General features: G+C 51.4%; 1 protein-coding gene across 4 annotated transcripts in view; it reads right to left on the reverse strand.

Moving 5' to 3' along the window:
- Positions 1-20,653, reverse strand: part of MSI2 (musashi RNA binding protein 2) — a 392,149-nt gene that overhangs the window by 134,999 nt on the left and 236,497 nt on the right. For all 4 annotated transcript variants that reach the window (XM_047080983.1, XM_047080982.1, XM_047080981.1 and 1 more), the window contains exon 7: positions 7,565-7,613. In XM_047080983.1, the coding sequence (XP_046936939.1) occupies positions 7,565-7,613 (49 nt within the window). The remainder of the gene's footprint in view (positions 1-7,564; positions 7,614-20,653) is intronic.

Below are 20,653 nucleotides of genomic sequence, written 5' to 3' on the forward strand. Positions count from 1 at the left end.
CCCCCGGCTATGCAGGCTCCCTCTTGCGTTGGGCGCCCCTGTCCCCCGGCCCCGTTGCTAGGGAGTTGAGAGCTTTGTATTCCTCCGCGTCTACAAAGAAAAGCAGGTGAACAGAAACCCAGCTACTGTGTTGATTAATATCTCAAGAGACAGTGCCGGAATGGGCGCTTCCGGAATTTAGTTAGCTCGGGGAAAAAAAAATTAAAGCGCTCCCCTTGCTTCCTGTCAGAAATAAAATTAAGGTCTCAGATCGATGTTGCCAGGGCTGGGGTAATACGGGAATCTTTAACGGCCTCCTCTCTACATGTTTTCAAACGCACATTCCCCTTCAACCCTGCCCTTTTAATTGGTTATTTGCGAGGTCATGTTTGCACCAATTTCTCGGGAAGGCTAATGGTGTTTATTTAAAGGGAAAATAAAATGTGCAGACAGCTCTGGGGGCTGGTCTCTGAGAGACGGCTCAGGGTGGGGGCTGCAGCTCTGGACCCCACTCCCCTCCTTCCACCCTCCATTGCTGCACATTCCTGGCAGACCGGAGGAGGTCCCGAGATGCGTCAGGTGACAGGTCAGGCCTTGGGGGAAATGTGCTCTGGGTGGAGGGACAAAGGCGCACTGCCCCCGGGCCAGGCCCCACAAGGGAGTGAGGAGGCTGGGGTACACCCCTCGTGGTGAGCACACACAAGCACGCTCACCCCCCTTACGCAGCCCTGCCTTTAGAATGAGCCCAGGCAGGAGCACAGAACCCTGGGTCCTGACCATGTAGGGGAGAGGTACTGGCCGTCCATTTACATCACTGCAGGACCTGGTGGCTCTTCCCCGTTCTAACTAGAGCGTGCCCAACTTCAAGAATGCACGTGTTTTCCAAAAGAATCTCTCCAAGCACCCAAAGGCAGCAATTAACATCACCGCCAGCCACCCTCGCCCCGCTCCCCATGTCCCTTCTAACCAGGGTGGACCGAAGGAGACTCAGTCATATTGAGTTTCTACCCTATTCTGAACATCTTCTCCTAGACGCCTGGCTTATCAGTAATTTTCCTAAGCAGTTGCCTCACACTCATATGGGCCATTCTGGGGAGAGAAGATTCTCTGTCACCTGACCCGATCGAGACCCTTTACTTGCAGTAAAGAGCCCAAGTGGCACGCGTGGTGGCCACATCATCCTAAGACTAGACTGAAAGTTCTGTGCGGCCAAGACCCTTGGTTGGTGTTCGTGGCCTAGAGCAGGCCGGCTGCGGGTACAGAATTGGGATCGATACTAATAATGATCGAGCTCCTGGTTTACAGGCTTCCAGTAAACCCTTTGATATACCTCAGACTTGGGGTGGGGCGCGATGGGTGCCCAACACCATCGGCAGCTCGCACGGCAGATGAGAGGCAGATGTGAGAGGTGGGGACCCTGCAGAGGCATGACTCCAGCGGGTGGACATCACGTTGGCGTGGGCACCGAGGCCCTCGTGTCACATTGCCAAGTGTCATCACCAGCTGTGATTCCAGGCATCCCTGCCACCCCTCCTACCCCCTCCAACAACCCTCTCCCACCCAGAGGGACTTCTTCCTCCATCCCATAACGTGCCATCTACGGGCTGTAGAGTCCCAACCCCCTTTCCTAAGTAAGGTCAGAATGTTAGACTCTCACTAGGAAAAACACATGCATACATTATCTTTGACACCCTACACCGTCGAAGAAAGCAACGCCTTTTAATTTTTCATTTAGTTTACACCTGTGTGAAGGTCCTTTTACATCCCCTTCCTCAACTTCGGGAAACAGGCAGCAGTGAACAAATAATTACAGCACGATCCCGAATCATCTTTAGCGTCTATAAAACAGTCTGGACGTCAGAGGTCAATTTCAAAAAGTGCGTGTCTGGCAGGTAGTCAGGACATTAAGGGCTGTTTTTCCTCCTTAGAAAGGCATTATCTTCTATCGCAGTTTCAGCTACCTCTTACTGGCACCATTTTAATAAATAAACCGATTACGCAAATTACGGAGACCTTCAACTGCAGCCAACCGCTTTTCGGGATGGAGATGCCGTGCAAGCTTCGAGGGAGAGGCGGAGCTCAGCCCCGCAGCCCAGAGAGCTTCTCCCTCTTCTCCCACATGGGGCCCACGACGATGCCCTTCCGGCCCGGCGGCTCCTGATAGGGCACAGACACTCTGGAAAAGGACCCTCCAAGCAGCGGGCCTGTCGTTGATGGTGCTCTCGGAGGGTCACAAAACCGCCTCGGCTGAGGTCAGTGCCGCGGAGCGGCCTGCTGGGGAGCCTGTGAGTTCTCAGAGCTGTTGATCCTCTCCAAAGCCATTAGCATTGCACTTAATGAGCAACCGTTAACAGCGGTGAGGGGAGTCTTCCAGCATACTGAGCTTCATTTTCCTCTCAGTGTATCCGGCCCTTTGCCTCTGGCAACGTTCTGGAGCAAACAGGCCTGCTGGGTAATGGAAGCCGCAGGGAGTGAGAAGGCCTGTCTCCAAGCCTCTCCTCTGTACTCCTTCCCTCTCCAGCTGACCCTCACCAGGCAATCCCATAAGCTTCAAAGACACCCGACTTGTTTTCCACTGGGCCCCCCACCACCCAGCTCTCCCTGATGGGCCAGACATGGTTCAGCCTGGAAGGCTGGGTTCAGAGGGAAGACGAGCAGAGGCCCCCCCTAGAAGGACACTCACGGCGGGGGCTCCCTTCCCCGGCAAGGAGGTGAATGTGAGATGTGTTTCAGCAACCAACATCCCCGCGTTCCTCAGCTTGCTCAAACGGGGCTGATGACAGTGGGGACAGATCCAAACCACTCCACCCTCCCTCGCTCCCTCCGGCTCACCCCTCAGCCTTGTGCCTCCCAAAGGGCAAATCGGGAAGGACACTGTGCTGTATCTTCCCTCCAGACCCTCCCCGCCAGCCCCTCTCTGAGATCAATACCTAATGCTGAATTCAAGATCTTATCTGAGTTTTGCAAGGAGAAAGCAACAAACTTTCCCCCAACGATTAAACCCTTTGATGATCAGCCCCATATTTCTCAGACCGCCTCCAAAGGCTTTGAGAGAGCAAATGAAAGGACTCTGCAAAAACTGGAAAGCCACCTTCTTTCTCTCCCCTTGGGCACAAAGAATCTCGTGGAAGGCTTCAGAAGCTCGGCTCCGACCTGGCTGCAGACACCTGCGTGCGGCCGGCCCTCCAACACTCTACATGCCTCAGTTTTCCCACCTGAAATGGAGGTGCGCAGTAGTCCGGCAAGAAGGGCAGGTGGAGAAGGACCAGTAACAAGGAGGTGCTTGAGACTTAAAACCACCAATCTCCCTGCTTTCAACCACTGCCTAGCACCATGCTTGCGAAGCAGCCAAGAGCAAGGACTCCGGGTCAGACAGGCTGGGTTTACGTCCAACTGGGGACTCCGGGCAGCTGGGTTCACCAATGACCGTCGTAAAGATTCAACAGTATGTGCAGGCGCTGCGCTAAGCACGTGGGATATAACTGCTCGGGAAGGGCTGGCGGTTTCTACCAAGAGGGTTAGCATGGCCTGGTCAGCACAGAACCCACTGTACCACCGTGGCGTGTGCCGTCACGGGATACCCAGACCCCCCTTCAGGATCTGCTGGCAGGACTGCTGGAAGAGGGCCCCCAGCTGTCTGTCTCCTCTAGGATGTCCTCAGGGCAAGCCCAAGGTCACATGTGCTTCCCAGGGTGGGCTGCGTCCTGTGACAGGTCAGCATATAAGGTCAGCCCTCTCATTGCAGCTGTGCAAGGCCCTAGCTTCAGAATTCCCTGGGGCCTCACAGATCAGCCCCTCCGCTGCCCCGCGAGGGCACTCCTGCGTGCTAATCCCCATCTCCAGGGATGCAGATACAGCCCCTTACCTCCCTCTCTGAGCTAAAACAAGAAGAATGACAAAGGACTTAATCTTGGACATTCTCTCAGTTAAAAGGCTAAAAAGCCAGAAAACATACTTCAGGTCCCAGAGCTTGTCCCGGCTCCCCCACCTTCCCAAGGAGGACCCGGAGGTGTCCCGAGAGGTTAGGAAAGGTGCCCTAACTCGGCATCAAGGGAGCAGCAGGAACCGGAAGGAGGTCTGCTCGAAGGAGAAAGTGGGAGAAGACTCCACACCTCCTGTGGGAGTCACGTGCTGAATGACCTTCTTCCTGCTTCCAGAGGGAGGACTTACATCCCGGGAGGGCTTGTTGTCTCCTGTCCCCTGGATTCTTTCCCAGGGTGCTAGGGAGGTCCAAGGACAGATGTAAGAGGCGAAGAAACACAGGCTGTCGCTTCTGTGAACAGATGTAACGGAGGGCCACCCTGTCCCTGGGGGAACAAATGGGGGACAGGGGCAGGGGGGGAGCCACTGTGCGGCGGGAAGTGGAAACTCCGCCCCGAGCTCTGGCTCACAGTGGCAAGAGTATTCGGAGAGGGTCCCGTGAGCCCGGCAGACCCGACTCCCGGGACCCCAGGCCCAACCAAACGTGCAGCCTTCCTGGAAGGCAGCAGTCTCAGCTCCAAGGGCGCACAGGTGCGCTAGCCCCAGGCTGCGCAGCGGGGCGGGGTTGGGAGCTGCGAGGGGGGGAAAGGGAAGGTGCCGTGCGTGCTGTGTGGCCACCCACGGGGTGAACAGTGTGGACCTCTTTAAGAGGAGAGCTGGAGGCAGTGCCAGCCCGAGAGGTGTCCTTAACTTCTGCTACTGCAGCACTTTCTTCTTGATAAGATAATGGGAAACAGGAAGCTGAGGAGGTGAAGGTAAGGTTGGGCCAAGGTGGCTGCAGGAGGATTTTGTGTTCTCGGGCTTATCACCTGATTCCAAATGTACATTCCATCAGGGATGTGGGGCCCACTTGTCCCACACGCAGGACTCGTGCCTCTGTTGTGATATGTGCCTTTTTTTTTTTTTTAATTCTTTCCTCTCCGAAATGCTCTGAACCACTTAAGTATTAACCCAGCTTTAGCACCCAGTTCAAAGAGAAACTCCTCAGCTATTCAGAGGTGCTGGAAAGTGTGTAGGGGCCAAAGCCCTACATAGAAAGAACCCCAGGGAGCAGACTTCTGTACAGGAGGAAAGGGGACGCAGATGTTGGGGCCTCCTTCCCTCCTGCCTTCTCTTTCCCCACCCCGCCAGCGGGGGCCCCCAGGACCACATCCACTCCGGCTGGCCCCCTGGGTGTCCAGCCACCCACGGCTGGCCCCACGCTCAGAAGGGCTTTGTCCTGGGTTGAATGCTCTGTCACCTTGAAATTCTTAATAAGTTTTGAGTAAGAGGCCCCGTCTTTCACCTTGTTCTGGCTCCACGAATTATGCAAAGGGTCCTACATCCACTGCAGGAATCTCACCTCTGGCAGGGCAGAAGGATGCTTGGGCAGGCCCTGCCGTGGCTGGGGTGCACTGAGCATGTGCTCGGGGCTGTGCCCACCCTTCTTCCTGCCAGTGGCCCCAGGAGTCATGGGAGAGCGATCAATGCCATCCCCGGAGCCACTCTGAGCAGGGGGCAGTAAAACGGACCTCCCTCCAGCTCGAGACAGGAATCACAGAGGGGCCACCACCCCATCACAGCACCCAGCGCCTGGGAGCAAGGAAAGAGGCTCCACCCACAGCAGGAGGCGTCTGGGTCAGAAACAAGGGAGAATCTTGCCTGGCACTTCCTCAGGGGCCCGGTGCCCGCAGTGTGAACCTGCCTCTGTCTGCTATTAGCAGAGTAACGTAACACGGAGAGCCACCGGCCCTCTCACGTCCCCCAGATGACACATCTCTTTCCCCGGCACAGCTGTGAGGTTTGCACAAGATGATTTACTCTCCTCTCCAACACGGCCTGACCCAGAGCAGGAGCTCAGAAATACCTTTATTCGTGGATATTCAACACTACTGCCTATGGAGGCCACTCAGGAATCTTCCAGGAACGTGAATTCTAACACTGAACTCTAGTGCCCCATTCAGATGGGCCTCACCCACCCTGAAAGTAAATAGATGAAAACATTCTTCTTAACACACCCGTCCCCACATGGAGACCACAGAGAAAGAGCCAAATCTGAAATCAGCAGTCCTAGAGAGGAGTCCCTGCTCTGACCTTGGGTGGATCCCCTACCCCCTCTGAGTTTCAGTCACCTCACACACCACACAGAGGTGATGATGGTGACAACAATCATAATAACCTGCGCACAGGTGATGTGCGTGGCACTCCAACTCTCCAAACAACCCTATAGGGAAATACTAATATTATCCCCACTTTACAGATGAATAAACTGAGGTAAAGAAGATAAAGGAGTGAAGTGATTTTCCCAAAGTCACGGCGCTGCGGTGGAGATGAGAATACACGATGCCTGTGAAAACAGTGCTCAGATAACCCCCCGTACCTCCCCTAAGGATGATGGTGGAGAATAATGATGAATTGTCCGTCTCTGCACCCCCGGCCCCTTGCTCTCTCGGCCCTCGTGATGCCGAGCAAGGCAGAGGACAAAGCAATCATTCCACACTTGTCAGCTCTTCTTTTCCTCCCTTGCCTCCCCCCCACCCCGCCTCTTCATCCTCCACCCCTCCCCATTCCTTCCCCACATACACCATCGAAGACCCAGTTTTCCGCCCGATTTTCTACTTTCCCTTCTGAGGCCGCTGTCAATGGACGCACAGGAAGCCGGACTGCCAGGCACACTGAGGACAGCCCCTCCTTCTCCCACCCTCCTTCCTCCCTTTCACTCAGCCTGCCTGCTCCCAACAGGAGAGACATACAGTCAACGCTGGGTAACTGCTTCTAATCACAGGTGACAGCAAGAATGTAAACAACACGAGAAACATCTAAATGCAATCCGAGTGGCAAGGAAACACTGCTCACTCCGGCTTCTCTCAAGAACGCTGCTTCCTGCCACCTCCCTTCCGAGGCTCTGCCCATTAACGCCCTGTTCCTAGGAGCCCCAGATACCAGGGGTTTCCGGAGAGCAGGAGAATGGAACGCTAAGCCATAAGCTTGGACTCTACTTCCTCTGGGAGGATTTTCTAGATTCGTCCAATTTTCTGTTTAAAGCAGTCATTTCAACGTGTTCCTTTTTGGGGAACGGGAGGCATGGAGGTCAGAGACCACTTTGAGAATCTGTTCAAAGCTACGCATCGCTTCCCAAGAAAAGTGCAAACATAAAACATTCCGTGTGCCATTTCGGAGGCTCACAGACCCCAAGTTGAGACCCGTTTTCTAGAACATGGATAGGACAATAAGAGCACAGGGGAAAATACGAGGAGGCGCAGTGCCCTGTAAACACTCCAGATGTGCATAGGGCACTGCCAATCCTGCAATCGCAGGTCGAATAAACCTTCTTTTCTGGCTCTTCAGGTTGCCAGTGTGCTTCTAAACCACCTCCTCCAATGCAAATTGAGAACTCAACGGAGTAATTGCTGTGAATAATTTCCACTCGGATCACTTAGTGTTCAGGTCTAGCAAAGACCCAGAGAGCCAGGGTTAGAAAGCTGTGTCGGTACACGGGTTGGGCGTGGCCGATTTTTAACTGTCCGGTATCTGGATTCTGTGCTGTGGTGTCCCTCCATGAATACAGACCTTCAACAGATGGTCAACTGACAGAAGGGAAGCCTTCCTCCACGGGGGCTCTTACCTCTGTGCCTGTTGGTCGTCTTATCAAACATCAGCATTGCATCCTCCACCTGCAAAACAAATACAGAATGGGGTCTGCTTTAGGAATTTTAACAACACATTTGAAATGTGATATATTGGGGGGGGGGAAGGGTGGTTTCCATTATCAAAGCCATAGGTGCTCATTAAAATTTATGTGAAGGGGTGCCTGGGTGGCTCAGTCGGTTGGGCGTCCGACTTCGGCTCAGGTCATGATCTTGTGGTCTGTGAATTTGAGCCCCGCATCGGGCTCTGTGCTGACAGCTCAGAGCCTGGAGCCTGCTTCAGATTCTGTGTCTCCCTCTCTCTCTGCCCCTCCCCTGCTCGCACTTTGTCTCTCTCTCTCTCTCTCTCAAAAATAAACATAAATTTTAAAACATTTAAAAAAAATTACGTGAAAACACAAAAAATTAGAAAAAAAAGATCACTGCCTTTCCTATCTTTCTGCCTAGTACAACCACAGTTAACATCTGGTGTATTTCCCTTCAGTTTTTGCCTTTAAAAAAACCTTACGCCTATTTTAATATAGTTTAAATCATACTGTATATGGAATTTTCCCCTAGTTCTTTTTTTAATATACTATTACAATATTGCAAACACTTCCCAGATTCACACTGTGACTATTATCTGTTTTGTTCCCCAATTTTTTTTGATCATGGTAAAATACACATAACATAAAAGTTGCCATCTTAACTGTTCTTAAGCGCACAGTTCAGTGGTATTAAATGCATTCATAACGTTGAACTATCATCCCCACCATCCATCTCCGGAACTCTTCATTTTGTAAAACTGACACTCTACCCCCATCAAATAATAACTCCGCACCCCCTCGTCCCCCTCGGTCCCCCTCGGCCCCCCGGCAACCACCCTTCTGTCTGCTGTCTCTGACTGTGACTACTCCAAGTACAGAGGTCCCCCCGTGTCCAAGGGCATACATTCCAAGACACCCAGTGGATGCCCGAAACTGTGGCCAGTACCCAACCCAAGATACACCATGTTTTTTCCTGTTCATACACACCTATGATAAAGTTCAATCTATACGTTAGGCACGGTAAAGGATTTAACAATAGTAACTAATAATAACATAGAACAATTACAATATGCTGTAATATAAGTGGCGTGAATGTGGTCTTTCTCTTTCAAAACATCTTATTGTACTGTCACTGATGAAGAGAGAGGATAAGATGCCACGTGATGAGAGGAAGTGAGATGAATGACGGAGGCATGTGACGTAGCGTTAGGCTGCTACTGACCTTCTGATGATCCGTCAGGAGGATCACCAGCTTTAGGACCACAGTTGATTGCGGGTAATGGACACCACGAATAAGGGGGGGGGGACTACTATGTTTCATGGAAGTAGAAATACACAGTATTTGTCTTTGTGACTGGCTTATTCCACTGAGCATAATGTCCTCAAGGTTCAGCCATATTCCATTGTATGTGAATACCACATTTTGCTTATTCATTCGTCCGTCGATGGATGGATACTCGGTCTTAGCTATTGTAAATAGTGCCGCTATAAAACATGAGTGTACAAGTATCTCCTTGAGTCCCTGTTTTCAATTCTTTTGGGTATGTATACCCAGAAATGAAATTGCTAGATCATATGGCAACTTTGTTTTTAATTTTCTGAGGAACTGACATACCGTTTGCCACAGTGGCCGTTCCATTTTACATCCCCGCCAACATCGCTTCTCGGCCTTTTGGCTAAGATCAAGTGTACATCCCCGCCAACAGGGCACGAAGGTTCCAACTGCTCCACACCCTGGCCAACACTTGTTATTTTCTGGGAGTTTTTTGATAGTAGTCATCCTGATGGGTGTGAGGTATTATCAATACGATCTTGACTGCTGCATAATATTTCACGGAGTGAGAAACTATAGCTTACTCAATTAATCCTTCTGTGGATATTTAAATTGTTTCTGGTTATAGACAATGGAAATTTAACATCTTGATTATCATGGGCTGAATTGTGCCCCCTTCCAAACTCTGACGTTGGAGTCGTGACCCCCTGGTACCTCAGAATGTGACTGTATTTGGAGATAGGGTTTTTAAAGAGGTTATGGAGTTAAAATGAGGTCATTAGGGTGGGTCCTGATCCAGTACTGACTGGGGTCCTTATAAAAAGAGGAAATCTGGACGCAGGTACAGAGGAAAGCCTACCTGAGGACACAGAGAGAAGGGGGCTGTCTGCAAGCCAAGGAGAGAGGGCTCAGAAGAAACCAAGTCTGCCAAGGCTGGACTTCAGCCTCCAGAAGAGTGAGAAAATAAATTTTTGTTGTTTGACCACCCAGTCTGTGGTACTTTGTTGTGGCTGCCCCAGCAGACTAATACCTTTATGCTAGGGCCTTTTCAAAAATATCAAAGAGAAGAAAACACCAAAGGCATCCTCTGTCTCTCTTCCTATCCCTCCCTCAGTCTTTCCAGGCATCCTGCAACCCTTTTGGATATTTCCAGCAATAAGATTTCAGGAGCCACACTCCATTCCCATGTAGACCTCAAGAAAGTCACCCTCACTGAACCAGATTTGGCTTTTAAATTCCACTCCTTGTACTTATGATCCAATTCTTTATTCTCCCACAAAATGCACATCTTTAGTACAGGTGCGGTCCTAGCCGATCAGCTACTCACCTGGGGCCTGTACCTGCTTTGGCCAGGTAAGCAGCCTGGTCTCCTCATTCATTTTGTGCCCAAGATTGGCACTAAAACTATAACTCAACCCATGTGGTCCTGGGCAAAGCCCTAGCCAAAGGGCTCTGCGTTTGGGGCAATGTCGGCATGTGTGTGGTTGGGAAGGACTGAGCACTGCTCACTGGAGCTCAAAGGCTCACAAATGAGTTTGGGGGCCAGAGCTAAGCCAACCGAGAAAGGGAATCACAGGCCATTCATTTGTCACTCCTCCCAGACTACAATCTCTGATGGAGGGGAAGACACTGGGCAAAGCAATAAAACCAGGCTTAAAATGCTGCCTCCAGACAAATCAAATCTATTTTTCCAGATGCTATCAAATAGAATGGGGGGGGGGGGTCGGGAAGCAGAGTCAAGGTAAGAATGGAAGAGGGGGTAGGCCAGCCAGACATAACCCTCGAAGGGACTGGCCTAGCTTAAAAATCCCTTCCGGAGTCAGCCCCCCCCCTTTGTTGCTAAGCAACCGAGTCTGAACAAACAGGCTCCTGGGGCCTTCCCCTTCTGGTCCCCGTTTTCAAAGTCAGTTACTGGGAGGACAATGGCCTTGCACGGTGACTGCCGTGCCAGCAAGGAGCTACTCTGTCTCCACCGGGCACCAGGCCGAGGGGGGTAAGTGATGCTAGGCTGGAGATGGGGTGCCTTCACCAGACCCCTCCGCGGCCGGGCAGGCTTGATGGCCCCCCAGGCACCTGCTGAGGCCACACACACCACAGCCGTCTGCCTCCGTGCACCACTCAAGCAAAACCACCAGAAGATCAACTGGTTTGTTTGTACACAGAGCAGTCACACTTGAGCATATGGTATTGCAGATTCAGACCCCAGGGCCTCGGTAAGAATTCCAATGCCTGGGGTGCGGGTGGGTGGGGGGTGATGCCTGCTGGGTGTCGCGCAGGTAAACGTGACATCTGTTTCACACCCATCTCCACATTTTTTGAGATGCTTGCCAAGCCCTTATTTTGAGCTAAAAATGCCTAACAGTAAGGAAAACAGCTTCCCTTCTGTGTTGGCCATGTTTTGGTCCTGACACTCAGATCCCCTTAGGAAATAAATATTTTGAATTAAAAAAAAAAAAAAAAGTATTTTCAACGCCCTCCGCCCCCTTCAACAGTGCGTAGTTGGCTCCCTCTTTTCCTTCCAAAGTTTGGGTGTTTTCTGACGCTACCCTCCCAACATACGCTCCACCCTGGGGAGTGAGGGGGAGGATCTGTGTATGTTTTTTAGGGCAACCATTGTCGTAAAGAATAGAGCTGTTTCCTCTATAGTCCAGTTGCACAATGGGACTCGCAAAGACCTCCTGAATAGATAAAATGTCACAGCGAAAGAAAAATTCTATTAACACTTTACAGAATAAAACATCTGAGAAATAGCTAGAGAGGAAAGAGAAAGAAAAAAAAAATCAATATGGATAAGACCCGGTGCTTGGGGAAGGGGCCGGGGGGAGAGAAAACTTTTCAGCGATTGCAAAACACTTATTAATTCAGAGAAGCCATCAATGCAATGGAAATCTGGCAGAACAGCAAGAGCTGAAACTGGGAGAATTTGAATATACAAAGACTGAATAGAATGAAAAACACGGCCTCACATACGGGGCTGTTTCTCACGGTTCTATGTGAATCAAACAGAAGCAGCTTGTGTGAGTCTGCATCACGGGGGAATGAGGAGCAAAGTCAAGGTAACTGGTAGTCAACCCTAGAAAAAAGCAGACTGATAATTGTGTGTCTGTCTGTCTTTCTGTTTCTGTCTCTGTCTCTGTGTGTGTGTCGCTCTCTCTCTCTCTCACACACACACACACACACACACACACACACACACGTGCGCGTGCACGAAACCCAGGTAGATCAGTTGGCTGTACAGAGTCATCAACTTCAACATAAAGACCAGACCTCATTTGGTGTTCTAGAACACAGAGAGTTGGGGGCTGGACACAGGAGTTTCTCCGACCTCAAGTAGAAAACACCATGAACTCTTGTTAGACTAGCACTGGTATTTATTTTGTGGTGATAGTGCCCTCACCAGGCTTACATATTTCTTTATACCAGAGGTGGGGGTCCATGGGCCTAGAGGTCTGGGGTTGGGGTTGTCCCTGGAGGGATCGAGAAGGAGAGGAGATATCTGAACCTCACCATACTTTGTCCCACATCCTGGCCCACACTTGGTCTGGTTTGAGAGAAGGAGCTTGCTCCAACCTTGACAGTACTCTTTAATAACTTAGGACAGGCTCCCAATGCAGCCTGGCACAGGAGGCATATTGAGCGAACAAGCAAGGTCAAGTAACTTTAAAAACTTTTTGTAATGTTTTATTTATTTTTGAGAGAAAAAGAGAGAGACGGCACAAGCAGGGGAGGGGCAGGGAGAGAAGGAGACACAGAATCCGAAGCAGGCTCCAGACTCTGAGCTGTCAGCACAGAGCCCGACGTGGGGCTTGAACCCACAAACCGTGAGATCATGACCTGAGCCAAAGTTGGACGCTTAACCGATGGAGCCACCCAGGCGCCCCTAAAGTAACTTTTAAATAAGATGGCTGGGGATGTCTCCCTGTTTGTTTCAACACCAGAAAGTCCTAAACATGTATTTCTGCCTTCACCCGGTTCGGATCACACTGTAACATCCTCAGAGGCGAGTAGCACGCACACACCACAGCTGAGGGTCATCGGTGGGGAGCTACGCCTTGACCTCTACGGCCCATGGGGGCTGGGGCAGAACTCCTCCAACTTCCTCCGTGTCAGAATCACCTGGCTTGTTTAAAACGCAGATCTCCCGGGCCTCACCCCTAGAGTGTTTGATTCCATGGCAATGCTCAGTACATGGGACAAAATTTCTCTTCCAGAGGCAGCTGACACACGTTGGTGTGGAAACTGTCTTCCCCCTCTGTTCCTTGTCTCTCATACATTTACATCCTAAGATCCTGAAAACAATGACAGTAGATTCGACCATGGAAAAGATGACAAAAAGAGACACTTCTTAGTGACAACCAAGCTGTCCCTGAACCTAACGCAAGAGACATCTGGATTCTACCAGGATGACAGAAACTTTCCTTCTAACAGATAAACCAGCAAATGCCTACATCATGCAGCCAACTCAATCTTGATTAGAAGATTGAGCTAATGTCAACTTTATTTACTTACATGTGACATATATTTATTAAGCGCTCCCTACTTGCAGAGAGCACTGGCCTAAGTACAAGTAAGAGGCAAATGACATCGGACCATGGCAGACTGTTTGCATTGATGGCCCCAAACCTTGAGTTCTGTAATTCTGCAGTTCCTCTCCCCAAAGAGGCAGGGTCTCTCTCTCCATCCCATGTGTCTGAACTTGACTTCTTATGGTCAGCAAAATGAGATGGAGGTATGCCCACGCTGGGTCTGGCCTGGGGAAGGTTTTCACGCTTCTGCTTGTTCTCTCTCTGCCATCACCATGAGAAGGGCATGCCCAGTCTAGCTGGCTAGTGGGTGAGAGGCATGTGGAGCTGGGCCAAGTCCCCTCAGTCAATCCTAAAACAGGCACGTGACCCAAAACATGCAAGTGAGCCCAGCCAAGATCCACAGAACCATTCCAGTGGACTTCCAGGCAGGTGACATGAACAGCTATTGTCTGCTGCTGAGGTTTTGTGACTGTTTGTTTCCCGGCATTCCTGTGGCAATGGGTAACTTGTACATGGTCCTTGTTTTAAAAAAAAATTTTTTTTTCATCTACTGGAAGATACACAGTCTCAAATAATACTAGACAATGAACAAAGGCAAGACAAAAATTGGAAGGAGGTAAAATGTGGAACGTGGGCTGAGTATGAAACTGTCATGTTACACATTCCAAGTGGAATACAGGTATTAGGGTGGGAAGGGACTACTTCTAAATGTCACCCTCGCAACAAGGTTGGAGACAGAGATCCTAGAAGTGCCAGGGGAAATTGGCAACATGTTCCTCACTAAATGAGCACCGTGAAAATCAGCAATAATTAGCACTCAAGTCAGTGGGTGATGCCTCTCTAATCCTAATTCATTTAATGAATGAATGAACCCTCCGTATAGTGAGGCAAAAGGTTTATTGTGAGCCAGACATTCTTGCTGGGTGAATTTGGAAGTCGCCATTCGGTACTGATCATATCCAGAGGTGAGGCTTTAGCCAGCCCAACTCACGCGACAGCCGAAGAGGAAACCTTTCAAGTCACAAAGCAAAGAAACTCCTAGAAAGAGATGTCGTAAATTCTGTTGGTCAAGGTGGTTGGCCAAAGGTTGGGGCCCTGGAGTGTGCCATCAGACCACTGTTTCCTTCTGCCTGCAGTTTTGGCTCCCCAAGTACACAGGAGGCGAGTGAGGCTGATTTGGGACGCAGAAAACTTGTCCCCAGGAGGCACCTGAAGGGGATTCAGTTGCTGGTACTAACTCCACAGGTGCTGAGAGGCAGTGGAGGGGGGCAGGCAGTGTTGCACAAAGCACAGGCAGGACCCAGGTTCTAATCCAGCTCCACTGGGATCTCATGGACATAAGTCACCTCCCTTCTCTGTCCTTAGTTTCTCATCTATGAAAGGAGGAAACTATGACGTGGGCCACCTAAGATCCACTCACAAGGAATCTCCGCCTAGAATGCTAAACCGGACCACGGAGTCCACTTGGACAACATCTAGGAGCATCCAATTCACCACTGGTCCTTCCAAACTCTGTTCTGTCAGGACGTTCCAGAGCTCTGCTGTGGCCAACACATGCTGAGAAATTTCCCACTCCTTTTGGGATACAAATATGCACACCCACACGCCATACGTACCAAGAACAGAGCAGGAAATGGCACTTCAAATGATCCTTAAATTATCTGGTCAGACACACAGGAGAGAGAGGAAAGGGAGAAAAAGAAACCCAGCTCTTCAAACTCCCCCAGAACACATGCCCTTGAATTTCGCTTCCTGCTCCCACTCAAACACTTCAAGAGTTAGTTTAAATAAACGCCCATAAAGGCGATACCATACTGTAAGGCGTAGGGCTTAACAGACCTTATTATGCTCCATAAACTCAAGGCACTAAAGTCACAAGAGTGGAGACTCGTATACGAGGCAGGACTGCCCAGGACAGAGGCGCCTGGTGTCGGTGCCCGAGAGGGAGGCTGTCTTACCCGGAGCTGTTTCAGAATACTGGGTGGCACTGCTCTCTGCTGCTCCTTCCAACCAGCCCGGAGAGAAACCTGTTCCTGCCCCAAAGCTCAGCGGCGGTGCCTTATTTTTCTGAAATGAGACTTTTGAGTGTGCTTCGGCCTTACGAAGAGTGAGGTTGATCTACCGTTCGTCACTGCCCAGAAGGGAGGCTAGAAGGGGAAAGGACGCAGGCTGGAAGATGCTTAGCTCACACTGAAATCCAGATGGGTGGATTTCCAACCTTGACTGCTCACCAGGATCACCCAAAGAACTTTTAAAATCCCCGGGGCGGCGGCCACACCCGGACCTGTTAAATCAGATCCGCGTCGAAAGCTCCCCAGTGATCCCAGGGTGGAGCCAAGGCTGAGAATCCCTGTTCTAAATGGCTAAATACAGCTGAGTCGAGCCTTAATCACAGCCTGTGTGTGTCACGGAGCAAGCCGGAGGCAGAGGTGGAATGGGCAGAGGGGTCCCAGAAATAAACGGGCCCTAAGGAAAAGGGGTAAATGCTGGACGGGCCTTCGGCTGCCTAAACATTGGCTCTTTATCCCCTGCCAGAGAAGTCAGGAGCACGCTGGTCCTTTGTCACATGCCGCTTTTGGGGAGCTCTCCCTGCCTTGTCTTGGTCTTTGACTTTAGAAAACCTAAGGAAGCCACTGCTTTCCTCCCACCGTCACCAATATTTTCACATATACTGTTACCGCGTTGGTTGTCACAACAACCCGCAGAGACAGGGCTGATGACAAACTCTCCAAGCCTCAGCTGCCTCACTGGCTGTCCTGGAACTGGCAGGGGCTGAGACCAGGGCTCAGCCACTGGTCTTATGAGTCCAAATCTCACCCCACCAGCCTCGGCCTGCAGGCCCATCTCAGATTCTGTTATTTTTAATGTTTATTTATTGGGGGGGGGGAGGGAGAGAGAGAGAGAGAGAGAGAGAGAGAGAGAATCCCAAGCAGGTTCCACGCTCAACGTGGAGCCAGACGCAGGACTTGATCCCATGAGCCGAGATCACAAGCTGACCCAAATCATGAGTCGGACCCTTAACCAGCTGAGCCACCCAGGCACCCCCCCGCCTCAGATTCTTGTATCCCCCTTGCTGCGGGCATGCAAGCTTCTCAGCCAGTCCCAAGCTCTGTGTGTTTCCCCTACAGGACTGCCGGGCATGGAGGCACCCAGGGTTTTGGAGCTGCTGCCCTCGGCACTTTTCCCTTCACTCCAAGACTCAACACCTTCTAGACTGCGTCCACCTGAAATGTCTTAACTCACACCCCTGCCTTTAACTGAATAACAAGAAAAGTCGTCGGCTGAGTTTCTCCTAAACTTTTTTTTTCCTAGTAAAATACACCTAACATAAAATTTGCCATTTTAGCCATGTTTTTAAATTGGTACACAATTCAGCGCACCAAGTACATTTCCTAAACTCTTCATAGAAGGCTCCTAAATCTTAGCATGGCCAGAATGTTCCATCCCCGTGGGCAAGGCCCTTCTTTACCAGCCCTATTTTTCCCTACTTGTACTTCTTTTTACTCTTGTGGGGTCATTCCATTTTCTCATTTAACTTAGCAAACAGACACCCACTGGTGTTGATCAGGCAGCAGTTACAAATTTAGTAAACGGACACTTGTCCGTGGGAACTGAAGAGTGCGGGGTCTCCAAACAGCTCTATCCTGGAGATGAGACATTTTGTTTACCTAAAGGCAAGGCCTCTTGCTCGGAGACTGACTGCACAAGTTGTATCAGACTCTTAAGAAACGAGAAACAAGGATTATTGCAATAGCTACCATTTACTGGTGCTTAATAGGCAAATGCAAAGCTCACTGAATTATGAAAAGCTCTCAGGGAGATATGATCGTACCCATTATACAGGTGAGGAAGTTGTGATAAGTGACTGGCCTGGAATCATATGTGCAGTAAATGGTAGAACCAGGATTTAAAACCAGAGGCCACCCTACCTCTTCCCACTGGTCTCCCTTAACGGTGTTCTAGTTTTTGAGTCCCTAGGGCTCAGTGTAGTGTCACTGCCTCCTGAAAAAACATATAAACCTGCCTTAAAACTGTACCAGAGGGGTGCCTGGGTGGCTCAGTCGGTTGAGCGTCCGACTCTTGACTTCACTCAGGTCATGATCCCAGGGTTGTGGGATCAAGCCCTGTGTCAGGCTCTGTGCTGAGCGTGGAGGCAGATCCTCTCTCTTTCCCTCTGCCCCTCTCCCCTGCTCGTGCACGCTCGCCTCTCTCTAAACAACAACAACAGCAACAAAAACAACAAAACTCTACCAGAGAGTTAAGAGAATTGATGAGATAAACCAAGAAGACAGACACGTGTTGCCTTTGGCGGCCTCAGAAGAGGAGGGAGTGATTCGAGAAGCAAAGGAAAAGGCGGGGGGGGGGGGGGGTAGGGGTCTCTTCCTTTAGGATTGGCAAACTCGGAAAACCCACAGGTCGCTTGGCTGTTCCGAAGTCACAGAGCAAGCTGGTGGCAGTGCTGGAACCGGCAGAGGGGTCCCAGAACTCAGTTTGGGGCTCAGCCCCTGTGACTCCCTCCTATACCTGAGTCCTGAGAATGCCGCGCGTCCCACTTCCCGGGACTGTTATGAAAGCTCCAGTGGTGGCTAGTGAGTCCCTAACACGCAGAACACTGTCATCATGACCGACGCGGTCACTACCCCACCCTGGCAACCTCCTTGCAGAGCCGGCTCAGCGTGCCCTAATGCCCACGTGCACGCCCACGGACACACTCTGAGCACCCAACTCTGCGCGTCTTCCCGCTGCAAACGGGCCATGCCAAGGGACAGCCGAGAACGGAACCATGCGTCCTCAGGAGCACAGTCCTGGGAGACTCCATCTCAAAACTGGACAGGAAAAGCAAGAGTCTACGCAAGTGTGGCTGGGACGGGGGCTCTGTCTGGGCTGAGCGGGCGAAGCCTGGAGGCCAGCACCACCTGGAGGGTGGGACAGGAGGCTCTCTCGGGGCCTGTGCGAGCCAGGGCTCAGAGAGGAGACGGCACAGGGGGGGAGGTGGTGGGAGAGGGATACCAAGAGAGGCTGGGCACGGGCGGTTGGCGGAGACGCAGTTGGTTCCGGCAGGCTTGACAGCTGTCACACGGAAATGGCATCTGGCCTAACGGCCTCTTGTGAGAGGTGCCTTCGAGTGGCGGCTGCCGTGCTCTGGAAATCCACGGCCTGTTTACAGCGCCGGTCGTGCGTGCGTGTGTGCGTGCAAGTGCGCGCTGGGAGCGGAGGGGAGAGGCAGGCAGGCTGCCTAATGCTCCTGTCTCCCCCCTCCAGCCTCTCTCCCCATCAGGCCTCACCTACCGTGAAAAAGGCCCAAACCTGCCAGCTCCAGAGGAGACAGGCAAATCATTAGTGGAGCACTGATGTGCCGTAACACTCTCTTGCATTCCCATTAAACAAATACTAAACTGCTAATTGCCAAAATAGATCTCCACGACTCTGACCGAACAGGGGAAGGGTTTATAATTACCAAGTGTGAAAATGCACAGCCTGTAAATAACCACCTCATCTGTCCTAATATGGGCTGATATTGATGGGCATGAAATAAACATCAGGACCAAATGGAAAAATCACCCACATCTCCTGTGGCCAATGTAATCTCGAATGGTGACAAGCGTGGCTGTAGCCTTGCACTCGGGGAGGGGCGAGGGGAGAATGAAATTCTGCAGTCTTGGAACGCCTAGGTCCCAATCCTGATTTCAACCCCTTGGGCCATGTGAATCTCCTTCTGCCTGGAAGACACGAAGGGTCAGTGGCACGGTTCGATGATGCGATGCAGGGCCTGTCTGTACCCGGGAAAGGCCAGGGTCTGAGGCAGGAAAGTCGTCGGTGTGTGACTCTACCTGTGCCCTTTAACAGCCTGGCTGGTGAGGGCAGAGGACTAGGGAGAGGGAGAGGTTTGCCGAAGTGACACGTTTACTCATCAAGCCAGTATCTCCTAAGGCTCTACGGTCGGTCCAACACAAAGAGATGCAGAGGCAGGCGAAAAAAGAATGTGGTTTAGAGTGACCCCTGGGCTTTCAGACCAACCCACACCTCAGTGGCTCCTATTCCCCGCTGTCCCCGGCCACTGGGAGGGGAGGCAGACGGGTCCAACAGATTTCACAGCCCCAGCTCTCTCCCCGACTGCACCTGAGGAGGGGTGAGGTGACGAGCCGGAGGTCACAGGGACGTTGCCGTGGCATCGTGAGCCCCAGGCCCTTCCTCTCCACCAGCCTGCGATTCTGAGGAATTCAGCCAACCTCGCGGTGAACGTGGGTAACTGGGGGAGGCTCTTTTCCTCCTCGAGTCACAGACTTGGGAGTTAGAGGGGACCCTGAGGTCACCTCTCCACTTCCCGCCTGATACAGGAATCTCTTCTCCGAGGCTCTTTTGAACCCTTTCTGGAGCTTCAAAGGCTCAGGGCGTCTCTGCCCCACCCCCTCGGTCGGCTGCTCAGGCCTGAATTCAGTGCACTAGCACTTAGGTCCCCGAAATAGCAACTTCCTCTGATCTAAAGCCTGATTTTGGCAGACGGCAGAATCCTGTGAACTGCATGGCACCAGGCGCCTGAATCTGAGCTGCAAGGACCCCCAGCCCCACAGTTTCCTAACGGGGCTTTAAGGGGCATCTCAAGAAGCCCCTGCTCCTTCCCCACTGGGCAGCCTGAGAGCCGATCTCCTCGGGCCCCCAGGTCGCTGAAGTCACCCCCGGGACGCCGGGTCAAAGCCCCAGTTCTAACCCTGACCCGAAGACTTTATGAAACACAAGCAAATTAAGGAAAGGCTGCACTACATATGCCATTTTTAAAGGAACCCTGCTTTGTCACTTTTAAGTTCCCAAAGCATCTTCAAATAACGGCTAACAAAATGCCCCCGAGAACAAAGTTCAAGTGCAGTAACAGGCCACAGGATTCAGTTACTTGGCAAAGCTACCTCTTGTTCAGAGAAGATCATAAAATCTTTGCGCTGAAAAAACAGCCCCAAAAACATAGAGGAGTCTAGCCCGAGCTCGAGTGGTGGAGTAAATGGAAGGACCCTGGCGTGGCATCCAAAGTCCTGTGTTCAAATCCCGCCCCTCCATTTCCAACTACACACAATCTCGGGCAAGGCTCTCCAGGGCGGCTCGGTTTCCTTGTGTGTAAAAGGAGTCATGATCATTATTAACCTTCACCCTAGCTTAGGAAGTCGAAATTATTAACGCAACATATAGGTAGGCACTTGGTCAGCGGTAAATGACTGCCCTTTGCTATTGCCAATACTCAGCATGCAGTGG

The sequence above is a fragment of the Lynx rufus genome, unplaced genomic scaffold, assembly GCF_022079265.1.
Source record: "Lynx rufus isolate CCGP_SWC_20201006 ecotype Redwood Valley unplaced genomic scaffold, mLynRuf1.p SCAF_18, whole genome shotgun sequence".
Lineage (NCBI taxonomy): Eukaryota > Metazoa > Chordata > Mammalia > Carnivora > Felidae > Lynx > Lynx rufus.